At 38.6% G+C, this 18182-nt stretch overlaps 1 protein-coding gene across 1 annotated transcript in view; it reads left to right on the top strand.

Annotated features, from left to right (window-relative positions):
* Window positions 1-18182, top strand: part of ZDHHC15 (zDHHC palmitoyltransferase 15) — an 88390-nt gene that overhangs the window by 19595 nt on the left and 50613 nt on the right. The window contains exons 6-8 of the mRNA XM_040467208.1: window positions 1513-1645; window positions 3909-4035; window positions 6115-6218. Of these exons, the coding sequence (XP_040323142.1) occupies window positions 1513-1645; window positions 3909-4035; window positions 6115-6218 (364 nt within the window). The remainder of the gene's footprint in view (window positions 1-1512; window positions 1646-3908; window positions 4036-6114; window positions 6219-18182) is intronic.

Raw genomic sequence — 18182 nt, 5'->3', positions numbered from 1 at the left:
AAACATCTGTCTCTTGGTTTCAGATCAGGTCATGATCTCATGTTTTGTGGGTTTGAGCCCCACTTCGGGCTTCACGCTGATAGTGCAGAGCCTGCTTTGGATTCTCTCTCCATCCCTCTCTCTCCCTCTCTGTCTCTCTCTCTGTCTTTCAAAAGAAAGAAAGAAAGAAAGAAAGAAAGAAAGAAAGAAAACTTAAAAACAAAAAACAAACACAAACCAATCAAATTCAGTTTGCATGCTTGGGTCAAGATTTTGTGGAAGGAACATTTCAGAAAGGAGCTTCAGATAAAATTGCCTGAAGGTTTAAGTCCTTGAGGTATCCATTTCCTGGGGTGCTCTGCCCACATGCAAATTTCACTCAGACCACTGCTCAGCTTAAAAAACCTGACTGCCTGACTTCCCCTTATCTTCATCCTTCACATATATGCACTCTGAAAGATCCTTAACATTTCCTTACATCAAAATGAATAAAAATCTTCTTTATGAGAAGAAAAAAAATCTGTGCTATGTCAATTTGCCAAGTGTTTTCAAGTCTTAATTTTTCCTTCCAAACTGAAGTAGAACCAGATCCTAATGTTATGGTCCACTTCAATCAAGTATCACCTTTAACTTTATTACTCAAGAGCATTTGGGAAATACTTTATTGCAATTCATCATGCCAAAACAATGATCACAAGTTCTCTCAACTGCTCACCCCAAAATTGAAAATGTTTTCTAAGGTTCTCTTCAAAAGACAAAATTTATACACCGTGCATGCTATAAAACTTTAGAAAATTTATTCTGGTCTAGGACTGCATGTAAAAAAAGAAAATAAGATGTCACAGATAAACTATAAAAGTCATTAGCTACCTACTTTTACAATTGCCTGTCAAATCCTCTTTGATTTTAATGTCTAAAGAGCTATTTCACAGGATGTGATATACCAGCATATTCTATTTCAGCTATAAAAAAGAACAACACAAAATTTACAGTAGCTTTTAAATCAGGTTATAACTTATAGGTAGAATATTTTAAAATTCTACCTATATGTCTTAACTTGTTTTCAACATACATATGTTGTGACATTTTCAACACACATATATTCAAGGAAACATGACATATAAAGTATTTCAGAATAACCCATCTTGAGACAAGAGGATGACCTCAAGATCATCTCTGACCAAATGATTCATAATTTGCAAACTAAATGTAGTACAAACTTTAAGAGATTGCATGCCAATTATGACCTGAGTATATCCTTTTTTTAAACTGCTCTAATTGCTGCATTATATACTCTAATTTACACTGAACTTAATCAAGGATCCATTTTAGGCTATAATTTATAGGCTGGAAGCATATCTATAATGTGGTATGGTCATCAACAGAAAGAACTCATAAAAATTTTATAAAATCTATTTTTTAATTGCAGCTAGACACTTTATACATATGATAAAAGTGCTAACATATATAAAAACTAGTTAAACCTGAAAAGTTTAATCCTTTGTTTCTATTTCCTTATTATTTCTTTTCTAGGGGGAATTGCCCAGTGTTCGCTCAAAGTTCCATGTTCTTTTTCTCCTCTTTGTGGCCTGCATGTTTTTTGTCAGCCTTGTGATTCTCTTTGGTTACCATTGTTGGCTTGTCAGCAGAAACAAAACCACCTTAGGTAAGACTGGATATTAAGACTAGGGAAAAAACACATTAATGTATATCATAGTAGCCTGTAGATTATTTTCAAGGAAAAGAAAAAGTTCCAGTGAGGCATTTTAGTTTTAGTGACGTTCCTTTGCCTCTAAACTGAGACAGATGTAAACATGTTTTACCAAACTGGAGAGCCATAGTGAATGAAGCTTGCAAACTAAAGAAAGCATTATTAAATGAAACCTCACAGAAAAACAAAATTGACCATTGCTCTTTATAATTGATACTGGGTTATAGCTCCCCAAATTTATGACTTGCAAAATTTCTAAAAGGTGTTCACCTGAGGAAGTGAAGAAAAAAACAACAACAACAGTACAGAAAGGGGAGGTGAAGGTTAATAAAGATAGAAGAATCTAAATTATTGAGTGCATCCAAAGACAGAGTCTTGAGATGCACCTGGGTGGCTCAGTCTGTTGAATGTCCGACTTTGGCTCAGGTCATGATCTCGCGGTCTGTGAGTTCAAGCCCCGCATCTGGCTCTGTGCTGCCAGCTTGGCGCCTGGAGTCTGCTTCCAGTTCTGTGTCTCCCTCTCTCTCTGCCCCTCCCCCGCTCATGCCCTGTCTCTCTATCACTGTCAAAAATAAATAAACATTTTTAAAAATTTAAAAAAAGATTCCATTGTGTATATAAACCACAATTTCTTTATCCATTCATCAGTTGATGGACATATATACACAATGGAATACTACGTGGCAATGAGAAAAAATGAAATATGGCCTTTTGTAGCAACGTGGATGGAACTGGAGAGTGCGATGCTAAGTGAAATAAGCCATACAGAGAAAGACAGATACCATATGGTTTCACTCTTATGTGGATCCTGAGAAACTTAACAGGAACCCATGGGGGAGGGGGAGGAAAAAAGAAAAAAAAAAAAAGAGGTTAGAGTGGGAGAGAGCCAAAGCTTAAGAGACTGTTAAAAACTGAGAACAAACTGAGGGTTGATGGGGGGTGGGAGGGAGGAGAGGGTGGGTGATGGGTATAGAGGAGGGCACCTTTTGGGATGAGCACTGAGTGTTGTATGGAAACCAATTTGACAATAAATTTCATATATTAAAAAAAAATTAAAAAAAAGAGTCTTGAGAAAGATTTCAAACCAACAAATCATTGGATATCTACAATCATCAAGGAGCTGTGGAGGACTGGGAATGAGATAAATACACTGAACAAGTGAGTTTCTAGAAAATTAGTGCAAGAAATGAACATTTTTTCTGTTACTCTATTCTTTCATCTGTTATTTGGAGAGTTGTGTTTCTGATGGATTCCAGTGCAACAATTTTGTTTCATCTATAGTGAAACAAATATTTACATTGTATACAAATTAATGCATGAGGAATAAGGAGAAAGTATCCAAATGTTGAATGTTTAGCTAAGATATATTTGAGGAAAGTTTAGTACAAAAGCCATTTCACATTTGGAACCCATTTACCAATAATGCTAACAGCTAAGAAAGTATTTACACTCCTTTTCTAAACCAAATATCTAGCACTTACTTGCTAGGGTGGTATGTCAGTTCATTTGGCTTAGACATAACTGCAAAGTAGGAAAGTACTAAAAGCTTCAGGATAACAAAAGAACAAATGGGAAATGGCTAGATGCAGCCAGTCCAACAGTGAAAGTGTTTGCTTAATGGAATAAATGTGTGTCTAAAACTAATGTGTACTAACATGGTCCAATTCCTCAGTCTTTGAGGTGATTATAGTTCACCCACTGACATTTTTTCTTGAGTAAAACTCAGTTTCTTACATTGCAGGTTTCAGTGTAAACATCATTTCTGAAATGTTTCCAAATCAAATCAATGTCATTACCATCTCTTCATGCATCATTACTTTAGTTCCAGTTCTAAAGAGGGAGACCATTTGGCTGCTGTTGCCATTTAGATTCAAATAAAGTACTGTTAAATTTGTCCTTTCACTCCTTACATCCAGCAGCACAAAATATGTAGTACTGCCATCGCTGATTAATTATTTCTACCATTATGTGTTTCTTCTGCCTTTTTTTTCAAAGAGTACCAATTATTTGTATTTAATAACAAAATTACTTTTATTACATGATTAAATTGGTTTTTACTAAGTAATTTAGCAATAACTAAGCATGAGAGGCCTATATTACCACAGCAAAAATATAGTGTAGAATCAAGTAACATTCATGGTGTACTATAAAATCATGTTCGTCCTGACATTTGTTCCTTTATTGCTTTCTTCCTCTTCAACTTCCTATATTGCCCTAGAGGCCTTCTGTACTCCAGTGTTTACAAGCGGCCCAGAGAAAAATGGGTTCAACCTTGGCTTCATCAAAAATATCCAGCAGGTGTTTGGAGATAACAAGAAGTTCTGGTTAATACCTATTGGGTCCAGGTAAGTAATTATTACCACTAAAAGAAGCTGAGGCTGAACCATGCCTTGAAGTAACAAATTCAATTTTAATTGTGGTATGCAATCAGTCATAAGTCCAATGAAAAATCTATTCCCCAAGTTTTTTATTCCTAGATTAGTAAAGAGAAATTAGGAAGTGAAGGTATGATAAATAGACATTCTCATGTTTTGAAGTAGTGTAAACTGATACCATTCCTTTATAAATGAATTTGGTGATATATATCAAAAATCACAAGAATCCCCATGTCCATTGTCAAGTAATTCCACTTCTAAAAATCTATCCTAAAAACAAACTAGGCACAAAAATATTCATCACAGCATTATTTCCAGCCAATAATTAGTAAACATCTAAACTAAAAATGCAACAATATGCTGTATATATCCCCACTGACTGGAATTTTATGTAGTCAAAAGTACGACTATGTTAAGACTATGACACAATTAAGAGAAATGCTCACTATGTTTTAAGTGAAAAATGTAGAATACAACTGATTTTTACTCTGAATAAAAATATGTACAGATATACACATAAGAAAAACATAGGGGACCTATAACCTAAAAATACTATAAGTGGATAAATGGAAAGGGCAGTAATCTAATATTTTTCTTGTCTCCATTTTCATATTTTGGGGTGAAATGTCTGTATTACTTTTATGAAGGTAATTAAAATGAAAAGCAGGAACAAACATTGATGTAGAAATTGTAGGTAATTCTTAGAACTGAAGCAGGAATGAAAGGAAAGCAGTGAATGGAAGACAAGCTTGTGTCCCCTGAGTGACTTTGTGAACCACATTGAACTAACACCAAGTGAACTGTCTCTGTAGCAAAGCTTATTTATACTGTCTTGAAGCTCTCTTTAGATCCATTCTTCAGAGAGGGATACATCTGTCTGTTCACTTATTTGAGGAAACTTTGTTGGAACAGGGTGATAATTAAGGAAAATTTTCTTTTTCCCTTTACTCATTGCTCTGATACTTCCTCTGTACTAGTCATTGTTTTACAGGCTCATTTATTTAAGATCTGTGGTATATCCTACTATACTGGCTATAAAGCACAAGACAAAACTATGTTGGTGGGTAAGGTTGATTAATAATTGTCACCAGCAATTATTTTCACTCCAATAAAACACATACCCACACAAATACACACACCCTATCACTACATCAAAGGGAGGTCTAAAATGAGTCTTTCCTGGAATAAAAAATCAAAAGCCAAAATCAAAGCCAATTCACTTATAATCAGTATACTTACATCCTCTGCAGAGAGCTATCAATAGAATCTATCAACTTTCAGTTAACCACAATTAAGAACAGGAGAAAAGGCGTAAGTAATATAAAATGAGTAATCCAAGAGTCACTCAGATATAAATTTGCAACACATTGAGATATATGTATAATCAAATGTTCAAACTGTAGCCCACTATATTCAGGACCAACTTAGTTCCTTCCAATGCATCCCAACTGTTAGTGGCCAGAGATAAACCAAGGAGATGGCCCTAGGCTGCCATAGATATCTACAAGTGGATCCCACATGCAGGTAATTGCCCCCAGAATCTGCACTCTTAGAGATGCCACACTCTGGCTGTTTCCCACAGTTCCTAATAACCTTTCTACCATACAAGCCAAATAACAGGGCATTCAGACATTACTATTTATCAGCAGTTCACAGCAGCTGATCTCCACTATATCAGTGGTTCTGAATCTGCTAATTTTTGTTGAAAATTTGGAACCCAAGCAATAAGATAATGAGATATAAATTGGGATAATCATATGAAGCTTGCTATATGTTCGTTTTGCCATAACTGGGCATTGTGGGAAACAAGTTAAACAGTTACTTACTAACCAAAACAGTTGACACTGATGCAGACAAACAAGATATAGAAATTGAGAGCAATACAGCAACTAAATGATGCTATTGTAAAACCCTATGCCACCATGGCTTTAGCCAATAAGATAAATGGTTTAAATCTTTCTAAGAACACCCTCCTATTTCTAGGAGGGCTATAACATTCATGAAAAGTCTATGTCAGCTGCAAGAGCTCACTCTTCCTTTCCCCAATAGCCCTGGTGATGGACACTCCTTCCCTATGAGATCTATGAATGAGTCACAGAACCCACTGCTAGCAAATGAAGAGCCCTGGGAAGAAAATGAGGATGAAAACCGAGGTAAGTAGGCTCAGAAGGAAGTCTTTTCTCCACCTAGCAGACCAAACACCAATAAAACCATGTTAACGCAACCAATGTAGTGTAGTCAGAAAATAGTGTCCAAAAAGATTATATAAGCATGTCAACCGCATAAGTGACCTTTGGATAGAGAAGGAAAAGTATGGCCAGATTTGTTTAGCACATGTAGATGGCTTAGGTTGGATTAGATGCAAGCCTGGAAGCTTTCTTACCAGGTTTGTGATACCATGATTTATAACCAATGAGATAAGTCAAGAAACATAATAAACAGCGCTGTGTATATTTGTAAGCAATCCTGCCAGTTGGCCACTCATGGTGATTTGCTTGAGTTAATTTAACCAGTGGGCGTCAGCTCACCTTTCTCTACCATAATTTGTTCATACTGGTTAAATTTCCTTTAAAATCTCATTCCCATTCTCCTTTAGACTGGTTTACATACACAAAGAAATAAAAGATGTATACGTGGGCAAGCCTACACATGCATGTAGTCTACTTTTATAAAAGGCAGAGCAACAAAGGAAAAATGAGGAAGTAGAACTTTGTCCTTCCACCTTTCTCCCACCATATTTTTTGGATCATAATGAGATTTGTGTGTGTGTGAAAAGCTGATAGTTAACTTCTCATGTCACATACCCCTACCATCACCTGTTCTTTGTCTCCTCGTGATGTTATACTTACTACTGTGCCTGCAGTATCTGTTTATGTTGCCAATACCAGGCATCAGAGAGTAATATTTAGTGGCTAGTCCCAATAATTCAATAGCTGAGAAAATTTTTGAGTTAAAATTATAATACTTGTCAGAAATTGGGGTGAATGAGGCTGATGAGGACATGGAAAGGCAATGAGATGAGGAGCAGAGATGGGAAAAATGCCTTTCTAAAAGTTTATAGTTAGAATATCTAGTCCCAGGGTCTCTACCTGGAAGTCTGGTTTTATTATTTATTTTTTCAATATATGAAGTTTATTGTCAAATTGGTTTCCATACACCACCCAGTGCTCATCCCAAAAGGTGCCCTCCTCAATACTCATCACCCACCCTCTCCTCCCTCCCACCCCACATCAACCCTCAGTTTATTCTCAGTTTTGAAGAGTCTCTAATGCTTTGCCTCTCTCCCACTATAACCTCTTTTTTTTTCCTTCCCCTCCCCCATGGGTTCCTGTTAAGTTTCTCAGGATCCACATAAGAGTGAAAACATATGGTATCTGTCTTTCTCTGTATGGCTTATTTCACTTAGCATCACACTCTCCAGTTCCATCCATGTTGCTACAAAGGGCCATATTTCATTCTTTCTCATAGCCACGTAGTACTCCATTCTGTGTATAAACCACAATTTCTTTATCCATTCATGGTTGATGGACATTTAGGTTCTTTCCATAATTTGGCTATTGTTGAGAGTGCTGCTATAAACCTTGGGGTACAAGTGCCCCTATGAATCAGTATTCCTGTATCCCTTGGGTAAATTCCTAGCACTGCTATTGCTAGGCCATAGGGTAGGTCTATTTTTAATTTTGGGGGAACGTCCACACCGTTTTCCAGAGTGGCTGCACCAATTTGCATTCCCACCAACAGTGCAAGAGGGTTCCCGTTTCTCCACATCCTCTCCAGCATCTATAGTCTCCTGATTTGTTCATTTTGGCCACTCTGACTAGCGTGAGGTGATATCTCAGTGTGGTTTTGATTTGTATTTCTCTGATGAGGAGAGACATTGAGCATCTTTTCATGTGCCTGTTGGCCATCCGATGTCTTCTTTAGAGAAGTGTCTATTCATGTTTTCTGCCCATTTCTTCACTGGGTTATTTGTTTTTCGGGTGTGGAGTTTGGTGAGCTCTTTATAGATTTTGGATACTAGCCCTTTGTCCAATATGTCATTTGCAAATATCTTTTCCCATTCCGTTGGTTGCCTTTTAGTTATGTTGGTTGTGTCCTTTGCTTTGCAGAAGCTTTTTATCTTCATAAGGTCCCAGTAGTACATTTTTGCTTTTAATTCCCTTGCTTTTGGGGATGTGTCGAGTAAGAGATTGCTACGGCTGAGGTCAGAGAGGTCTTTTCCTGCTTTCTCCTCTAAGGTTTTGATGGTTTCCTGTCTCACCTTCAGGTCCTTTATCCATTTTGAGTTCATTTTTGTGAATGGTGTGAGAAAGTGGTCTAGTTTCAACTTTCTGCATGTTGCTGTCCAGTTCTCTCAACACCATTTGTTAAAGAGACTGTCTTTTTTCCATTGGATGTTCTTTGCTGCTTTGTCAAAGATGAGTTGGCCATACGTTTGTGGGTCTAGTTCTGGGGTTTCTATTCTATTCCATTGGTCTACGTGTCTGTTTTCATGCCAATACCATGCTGTCTTGATGATGACAGCTTTGTAGTAGAGGCTAAAGTCTGGGATTGTGATGCCTCGTGCTTTGGTCTTCTTCAAAATTCCTTTGGCTATTCGGGGCCTTTTGTGGTTCCATATGAAATTTTGGATTGCATGGTCTAGTTTCGAGAAGAATGGTGGTGCAATTTTTTTTTTAGTTATATATGGAACTTATTGTCAAATTGGTTTCAATACAACATCCAGTGCTCATCCCAAAAGGTGCCCTCCTCAATACCCATCACCCACCCTCTCCTCCCTCCCACCCCCCATCAACCCTTAGTTCGTTCTCAGTTCTCAACAGTCTCTTATGCTTTGGCTCTCTCCCACTCTAACCTCTTTTTTTTTTTTTCCTTCCCCTCCCCCATGGGTTCCTGTTAAGTTTCTCAGGATCCACATAAGAGTGAAACCATATGGTATCTGTCTTTCTCTGTATGGCTTATTTCACTTAGCATCACACTCTCCACTTCAATCCACGTTGCTACAAAAGGCCATATTTCATTTTTTCTCATTGCCACGTAGTATTCCATTGTGTATATAAACCACAATTTCTTTATCCATTCATCAGTTGATGGACATTTAGGCTCTTTCCATAATTTGGCTATTGTTGAGAGTGCTGCTATGAACATTGGGGTACAAGTGCCCCTATGCATCAGTACTCCTTGTCCCTTGGATAAATTCCTAGCAGTGCTATTGCTGGATCATAGGGTAGGTCTATTTTTAATTTTCTGAGGAACCTCCAGACGGCTTTACAGAGCAGCTGCACCAATTTGCATTCCCACCAACAGTGCAAGAGGGTTCCCGTTTCATCACATCCTCTCCAGCATCTATAGTCTCCTGATTTGTTCATTTTGGCCACTCTGACTGGCGTGAGGTGATACCTGAGTGTGGTTTTGATTTGTATTTCCCTGATGAGGAGCGACGCTGAACATCTTTTCATGTGCCTGTTGGCCATCCGGATGTCTTCTTTAGAGAAGTGTCTATTCATGTTTTCTGCCCATTTCTTCACTGGGTTATTTGCTTTTCGGGTGTGGAGTTTGGTGAGCTCTTTATAGATTTTGGATTCTAGCCCTTTGTCCGATATGTCATTTGCAAATATCTTTTCCCATTCCGTTGGTTGCCTTTTAGTTTTGTTGGTTGTTTCCTTTGCTGTGCAGAAGCTTTTGATCTTCATAAGGTCCCAGTAATTCACTTTTGCTTTTAATTCCCTTGCCTTTGGGGATGTGTCGAGTAAGAGATTGCTACGGCTGAGGTCAGAGAGGTCTTTTCCTGCTTTCTCCTCTAAGGTTTTGATGGTTTCCTGTCTCACATTCAGGTCCTTTATCCATTTTGAGTTTATTTTTGTGAATGGTGTGAGAAAGTGGTCTAGTTTCATCCTTCTGCATGTTGCTGTCCAGTTCTCCCAGCACCATTTGTTAAAGAGACTGTCTTTTTTCCATTGGATGTTCTTTCCTGCTTTGTCAAAGATGAGTTGGCCATACGTTTGTGGGTCTAGTTCTGGGGTTTCTATTCTATTCCATTGGTCTATGTGTCTGTTTTTGTGCCAATACCATGCTGTCTTGATGATGACAGCTTTGTAGTAGAGGCTAAAGTCTGGGATTGTGATGCCTCCTGCTTTGGTCTTCTTCTTCAAAATTACTTTGGCTATTCGGGGCCTTTTGTGGTTCCATATGAATTTTAGAATTGCTTGCTCTAGTTTCGAGAAGAATGCTGGTGCAATTTTGATTGGGATTGCATTGAATGTGTAGATAGCTTTGGGTAGTATTGACATTTTGACAATATTTATTCTTCCAATCCATGAGCAGGGAATGTCTTTCCATTTCTTTAAATCTTCTTCAATTACCTTCATAAGCTTTCTATAGTTTTCAGCATACAGATCCTTTACATCTTTGGTTAGATTTATTCCTAGGTATTTTATGCTTCTTGGTGCAATTGTGAATGGGATCAGTTTCTTTATTTGTCTTTCTGTTGCTTCATTGTTAGTGTATAAGAATGCAACTGATTTCTGTACATTGATTTTGTATCATGCGACTTTGCTGAATTCATGTATCAGTTCTAGCAGGCTTTTGGTGGAGTCTATCGGATTTTCCATGTATAATATCATGTCATCTGCAAAAAGCGAAAGCTTGACTTCATCTTTGCCAATTTGGATGCCTTTGATTTCCTTTTGTTGTGTGATTGCTGATGCTAGAACTTCCAGCACTATGTGAAACACCAGCGGTGAGAGTGGGCATCCCTGTCGTGTTCCTGATCTCAGGGAAAAAGCTCTCAGTTTTTCCCCGTTGAGGATGATGTTAGCTGTGGGCTTTTCATAAATGGCTTTTATGATCTTTAAGTATGTTCCTTCTATCCCGACTTTCTCAAGGGTTTTTATTAAGAAAGGGTGCTGGATTTTGTCAAAGGCCTTTTCTGCATCGATTGACAGGATCATATGGTTCTTATCTTTTCTTTTATTAATGTGATGTATCACGTTGATTGATTTGCAAATGCTGAAGCAGCCCTGCATACCAAGAATGAATCCCACTTGATCATGGTGAATAATTCTTTTTATATGCTGTTGAATTCGATTTGCTAGTATCTTCTTGAGAATTTTGGCATCCATATTCATCAGGGATATTGGCCTGTAGTTCTCTTTTGTTACTGGGTCTCTGTCTGGTTTAGGAATCAAAGTAATACTGGCTTCATAGAATGAGTCTGGAAGTTTTCCTTCCCTTTCTATTTCTTGGAATATCTTGAGAAGGATAGGTATTATCTCTGCTTTAAACGTCTGATAGAACTCCCCTGGGAAGCCATCTGGTCCTGGACTCTTGTTTGTTGCGAGATTTTTGATGACTGATTCAATTTCTTCGCTGGTTATGGGTCTGTTCAATCTTTCTATTTCCTCCTGATTGAGTTTTGGAAGCGTGGGGGTGTTTAAGAATTTGTCCATTTCTTCCAGGTTGTCCAGTTTGTTGGCATATAATTTTTCATAGTATTCCCTGATAATTGCTTGTATCTCTGAGGGATTGGTTGTAATAATTCCATTTTCATTCATGATTTTATCTATTTGGGTCATCTCCCTTTTCTTTTTGAGAAGCCTGGCTAGAGGTTTATCAATTTTGTTTATTTTTTCAAAAAGCAACTCTTGGTTTCCTTGATCTGCTCTACCATTTTTTTTAGATTCTATATTGTTTATTTCTGCTCTGATCTTTATTATTTCTCTTCTTCTGCTGGGTTTAGGCTGTCTTTGCTGTTCTGCTTCTATTTCCTTTAGGTGTGCTGTTAGATTTTGTATTTCGGACTTTTCTTGTTTCTTGTGATTGGCCTGGATTGCAATGTATTTTCCTCTCAGGACCGCCTTCGCTGCCTCCCAAAGCGTTTGGATTGCTGTATTTTCATTTTCATTTGTTTCCATATATTTTTTAATTTCTTCTCTAATTGCCTGGTTGACCCATTCATTCTTTAGTAGGGTGTTCTTTAACCTCCATGCTTTTGGAGGTTTTCCAGACTTTTTCCTGTGGTTGATTTCAAGCTTAATCGCATTGTGGTCTGAAAGTATGCATGGTATGATTTCAATTCTTGTATACTTATGAAGGGCTGTTTTGTGACCCAGTATGTGATCTATCTTGGAGAATGTTCCATGTGCACTCGAGAAAAAAGTATATACTGTTGCTTTGGGATGCAGAGTTCTAAATATATGTGTCAAGTCCATGTGATCCAATGTGTCATTCAGGGCCCTTGTTTCTTTATTGACCATGTGTCTAGATGATCTATCCATTGTTTTAAGTGGAGTATTAAAGTATATATAAGTCTGTCTGATATAAGTATGGCTACTCCAGCTTTCTTTTGACTTCCAGTGGCATGATAAATAGTTCCCCATCCCCTCACTCTAAATCTGAAGGTGTCCTCAGGTCCAAAATGAGTCTCTTGTAGACAGCAAATAGATGGGTCTTGTTTTTTTATCCATTCTGATACCCTATGTCTTTTGGTTGGAGCATTTAATCCATTTACATTCAGTGTTATTATAGAAAGATATGGGTTGAGTCATTGTGATGTCCGTAGGTTTCATGCTTGTAGCGATGTCCCTGGTACTTTGTCTCACAGGATCCCCCTTAGGATCTCTTGTAGGGCTGGTTTAGTGGTGATGAATTCCTTCAGTTTTTCTTTGTTTGGGAAGACCTTTATCTCTCCTGCCATTCTAAATGACAGACTTGCTGGATAAAGGATTCTCGGCTGCATATTTTTCCTGTTCATCACATTGAAGATCTCCTGCCATTCCTTTCTGGCCTGCCAAGTTTCAGTAGAGAGATCAGTCATGAGTCTTATAGGTCTCCCTTTATATGTTAGAGCGCGTTTATCTCTAGCTGCTTTCAGAATTTTCTCTTTATCCTTGTATTTTGCCAGTTTCACTATGATATGTCGTGCAGAAGATTGATTCAAGTTATGTCTGAAGGGAGTTCTCTATGCCTCTTGGATTTCAGTGCCTTTTTCCTTTCTCAGATCAGGAAAGTTCTCAGCTATGATTTCTTCAAGTACACCTTCAGCACCTTTCCCGCTCCCTTCTTCCTCTGCCATATCAATTATTCGTAGGTTATTTCTCTTTAGCGCATCACTTAGTTCTCTATTTTTCCCCTCATACTCCTGTATTTTTTTATATCTCTTTTTCTCAGCTTCCTCTTTTTCCATAATTTTATCTTCTAGTTCACCTATTCCCTCCTCTACCTCTTCATCCGAGCCCTAGTTGTCTCCATTTTATTTTGCAGTTCATTGATAGCATTTTTTAGCTCCTCCTGACTGTTTCTTAGTCCCTTGATCTCTGTAGCAAGAGATTCTATGCTGTCCTTTATACTGTTTTCAAGCCCAGTGATTAATTTTATGACTATTATTCTAAAATCACTTTCTGTTATACTCTTTAAATCATTTTTGGTCAGTTCGTTAGCTGTTGTTATTTCCTGGACGTTTTTCTGAGGGGAATTCTTCCGTTTCGTCATTTTGGATAGTCCCTGGAGTGGTGTGGGACTAGGGGGCACTCCCCCTGTGCTGTCTTGTATAACTTGCATTGGTGGGCGGGGCCGCAGTCAGACCTGATGTCTGCCCCCAGCCCACCGCTGGGGCCATAGTCAGACTGGTGTGTGCCTTCTCTTCCCCTCTCCTAGGGGCGGGATTCACTGTGGGGTAGCATGGCCTCTCTGGGCTACTTGCACACTGCTAGGCTGGTGCTGGGTATCTGGTGTATTAGCTGGGGTGGATCGGCAAGGTGCACAGGGGTGGGAGGGGCAGGCTCAGCTCGCTTTTCCTTCAGAGATCTGCTTCGGGAGGGGCCCTGCGGCAGCAGGAGGGAGTCAGACCCGCTGGAGGGATGCATCTGGAGAAGCACAGTGTTGGGTGTTTGCACGCTGCAAGCAAGTTCCCCGGCAGGAGCTGGTTCCCTTTGGGATTTTTGCTGGGAAATAGGAGAGGGAGATTGCGCTGGCGAGTGCCTTTCTTCCCCACCAAGCTGAGCTCTGTCATCCAGGGCTCAACAACTCTCCCTCCTGTTGTCCTCCAGCCCTCCCATTCTCCCAGCAGAGCTGTTAGCTTATAACCTTCCAGATGTCAAGTCCCTCTTACTGTCGGAACACACTCCGTCTGGCCCCTCCACTTTTGCAAGCCAGACTTGGGGGCTCTGCTTGGCTGGCGGGCCACCCATCTGCCCCGGCTTCCTCCCGCCAGTCCGTGTAGCACACACCACCTTGCCGCCCTTCCTACCCTCTTCCGTGGGCCTCTTGTCTGCGCTTGGCTCAGGAGACTCCGTTCTGCTAGTCTTCTGGCAGTATTCTGGGTTATTTAGGCCGGTGTAGGTGGAATCTAAGTGATCAGCAGGACGCGCGGTGAGCCCAGCATCCTCCTACGCCACCATCTTCCCATGATCCCTTGAAGTCTGGATTTAGAGTAAGGCAGGTTACTGAGACTAAGGAAGATAAAATGTTCCAAAATTCAGTTACAAAGGAGAAGAACTCTTGCCCAGCAGAAAGAAATTATAACAAAACCAAATCCCTTATCTATTCCTGCTGACTTTTTATTGAAAAATTGACTGTATTTTGACCTACCTTCCTTCAGCTTTCACTCTTTCTTTTTTTATTCTTTTTCAAGTTTTTATTTAAATTCCAGTTAACATACAGTGTAATATTAGTTTCAGGTATAAAATTTAGTGATTCAACACTTACAAGAAATACAAGGTGCTCACCACAACATGTACCCTCTGTAAACACCATGACCTATTTAACCCATCCCTTGCCCTCCTCCCTTCTGATAGCCATCAGATTGTTCTCCATATTGAGGTTCAGCCTTTTGGTTTTATTCTCTTTTTTTCCACCTATGTTTGTTTAGTTTCTTAAACTCCACATATGAGTGCAACCATATGGTATTTGTCTTTCTCTGACTGACTTATTTAATTTAGCATAACACTCTCTCGCTCTATGTATGTTCTTGCAAATGGCAAGATTACTATCTTTTATATGGCTAGTAATAGTCCATTGTATATACTACATCTCCTTTATCCATTCTTCAGTCGATGGACATTGGGGCTCTTTCCTAATTTGGCTCTTGCAGATAATGCTGCTATAAACATTGGGGTGCATATATTCCTTCGAATTAGTAATTTTGTATCCTTTGGGTAAATACCTAGTAGTGCAATTGCTGGATCTTAGGGTAGTTCTATTTTAACTTTTTGAAGGACCTCCATAACAGTTTTCCAGAGTGGCTGTACCAGTTTGCATTCCTACCAACAGTATAAGTCCACTGAACCAGCCCTGCGAGAAATTTTAAAGGGGACTTTCTGAGGGGAGAAAATATAAATGTATGTGTATATATATATATATATATATATATATATATATATATATATATATCAAAAGCAACAAAAGATTAGAAAGGACCAGAGAACACCACCAAAAACTCCAACTCTACAAGCATCATAATGGCAATAAATTCATATCTTTCAGTACTCACTCTAAACGTCAGTGGACTCAATGCTCCAATCCAAAGACATAGGGTAACAGAATGGATAAGAAAACAAGATCCACCTATATGCTGTTTACAAGAGACCCACTTTAGACCTAAAGACACCTTCTGATTGAAAATACGGGGATGGAGAACCATCTATCAACAAAAGAAAGCCGGAGTAGCCATACTTACATCAGACATTTTAGACTTTAAAATAAAGACTGTATCAAGAGATGCAGAAGGGCATTATATCATAATCAAGGGGTCTATAGACCAAGAAGACCTAACAATTGTAAACATTTATGCACCAAATGTGGAAGCACCCAAATATATAAATCAATTAATCACAAACAAAGAAACTCATCGATAGTAATACCATAACAGTTGGAGACTTCAACACCCCGCTCACAGCAATGGACAGATCATCGAATCAAAACATCAACAAGGAAACAATGGCTTTGAATGACACACTGGACCAGATGGACTTAACAGATATATTCAGAACATTTCATCCTAAAGCAGCAGAATATACATTCTTCTCCAGTGCACATGGAACGTTCTCCAGAATGGACAATGTACTGGGACACAAATCAGCCCTAAGTACGTACAAAAAGATCGAGATCATACCGTGCATATGTTCAGACCACAACGCTATGAAACTCAAAATCAACACAAGAAAAAATTTGGAAAGGTAACAAATACTTGGGGACTGAAGAACATCCTACTGAAGAATGAATGGGCTAACCAAGCAGTTAACGAGGAAATTAAAAAGTATATGGAAGTCAATGAAAATGATAACACCACAACCCAAAACCTCTGGGACACAGCAAAGGCGGTCATAAGAGGAAAGCATATAGCAATCCAGGCCTTCCTAAAGAAGGAAGAAAGATCTCAGATACACAACCTAACCTTACGCCTTAAGGAGCTGCAAAAAGAACAGCAAATAAAACCCCAAACCAGCCCAAGACAGGAAATAATAAAGATTAGAGCAGAAATTCATGCTATTGAAACCAAAAAAACAGTAGAACAGATCAATGAAACCAGAAGCTGGTTCTTTGAAAGAATTAACACAATTGTTAAACCACTAGCCTGTATGATCAAGAAGAAAAAGGAAAGGACCCAAATAAATAAAATAAAAAATGAAAGAGGAGAGATCACAACCAACACAGCAGAAATAAAAACAATAATGAGAGAATATTATGAGCAATTATATGCCAATAAAATGTGCAATCTGGAAGAAATGGACAAATTCCTAGAAATGTATACACTACCAACACTGAAACAGGAAGACATAGAAAATTTGAACAGACCCATAACCAGTAAGGAAATCAAATTAGCAATCAAAAATCTGCCAAGAAACAAGAGTCCAGGGCCAGATGGCTTTCCAGGGGAATTCTACCAAACATTTAAGGACGAGTTAACACCTATTCTCTTGTAACTGTTCCAAAAAGTAGAAATGGAAGGAAAACTTCCAAACTCTTTCTATGAAGCCAGCATTACCTTTACCCCAAAACCAGACAGAGACCCCACTAAAAAGGAGAACTATAGACCAATTTCCCTGATGAACATGGATGCCAAAATCCTCAAGAAGATATTAGCCAACTGGCTCCAAGAATACATTAAAAAAAAATTATTCACCACGACCAAGTGGGATTTATACCTGGGATGCAGGGCTGGTTCAATATCTGCAAAACAATTAACGTGATTCACCACATCAATAAAAGAAAGGACAAGAACCATATGATCGTCTCAATAGATGCAGAGAAAGCATTTGACAAAATACAGCCTCCTTTCTTGATAAAAACCCTCAAGAAAGTAGGGATAGAAGGAGCATACCTCGAGGTCATAAAAGCCATATATGAATGACCCAATGCTAATATCCTCCTCAATGCGGAAAAACTGAGAGATTTCCCCCTAAGATTAGGAACAAGACAAGGATGTCCACTCTCGCCACTGTTATTCAACATAGTATTGGAAGTCTTAGCCTCTGCAATCAGATAACACAAAGAAATAAAAGGCATCCAAATTGGCCAGGAGGAGGCCAAACTTTCACTCTTCGCAGATGACATGATACTCTATATGGAAAATCCAAAAGATTCCACCAAAAACTGCTAGAATTGATTCATGAATTCAGAAAAGTTGCAGGATATAAAATCAATGCACAGAAATTGATTCCATTCCTATACACCAACAATGAAGCAACAGAAACAGAAATCAAGGAATCGATCCCATTTACAGTTGCACAAAAAACCATAAAATACGTAGGAATAAGCCTAACCGAAGAGGTGAAGAATCTATACACTGAAAACTATAGAAAGCTCATGAAAGAAATTGAAGAAGACAAAAAAAATGGAAAAAGATTCCATGTTACTTGATAGGAAGAACAAATATTGTTAAAATGTTGATACCACCAAAAGCCATCTACATATTCAATGCAATCCCTATCAAAGTAACACCAGCATTCTTCAGAGAGCTAGAATAATCCTAAAATTTGTATGGAACTAGAAAAGACCTCGAATAGCCAAAGCAATCTTGAAAAAGCAAACCAAAGCAGGAGGCATCACAATCCCAGACTTCAAGCTATACTACAAAGCTGTAATCATCAAGACAGTATGGTACTGGCACAAGAACAGAC

Source organism: Herpailurus yagouaroundi, unplaced genomic scaffold, assembly GCF_014898765.1.
Source record: "Herpailurus yagouaroundi ecotype Mexico unplaced genomic scaffold, PumYag 67375, whole genome shotgun sequence".
Classification (NCBI taxonomy): domain Eukaryota; kingdom Metazoa; phylum Chordata; class Mammalia; order Carnivora; family Felidae; genus Herpailurus; species Herpailurus yagouaroundi.
The sequence above is the reverse complement of the archived record's forward strand: the minus strand, read 5'-3'. Positions and strand labels throughout refer to the sequence as shown.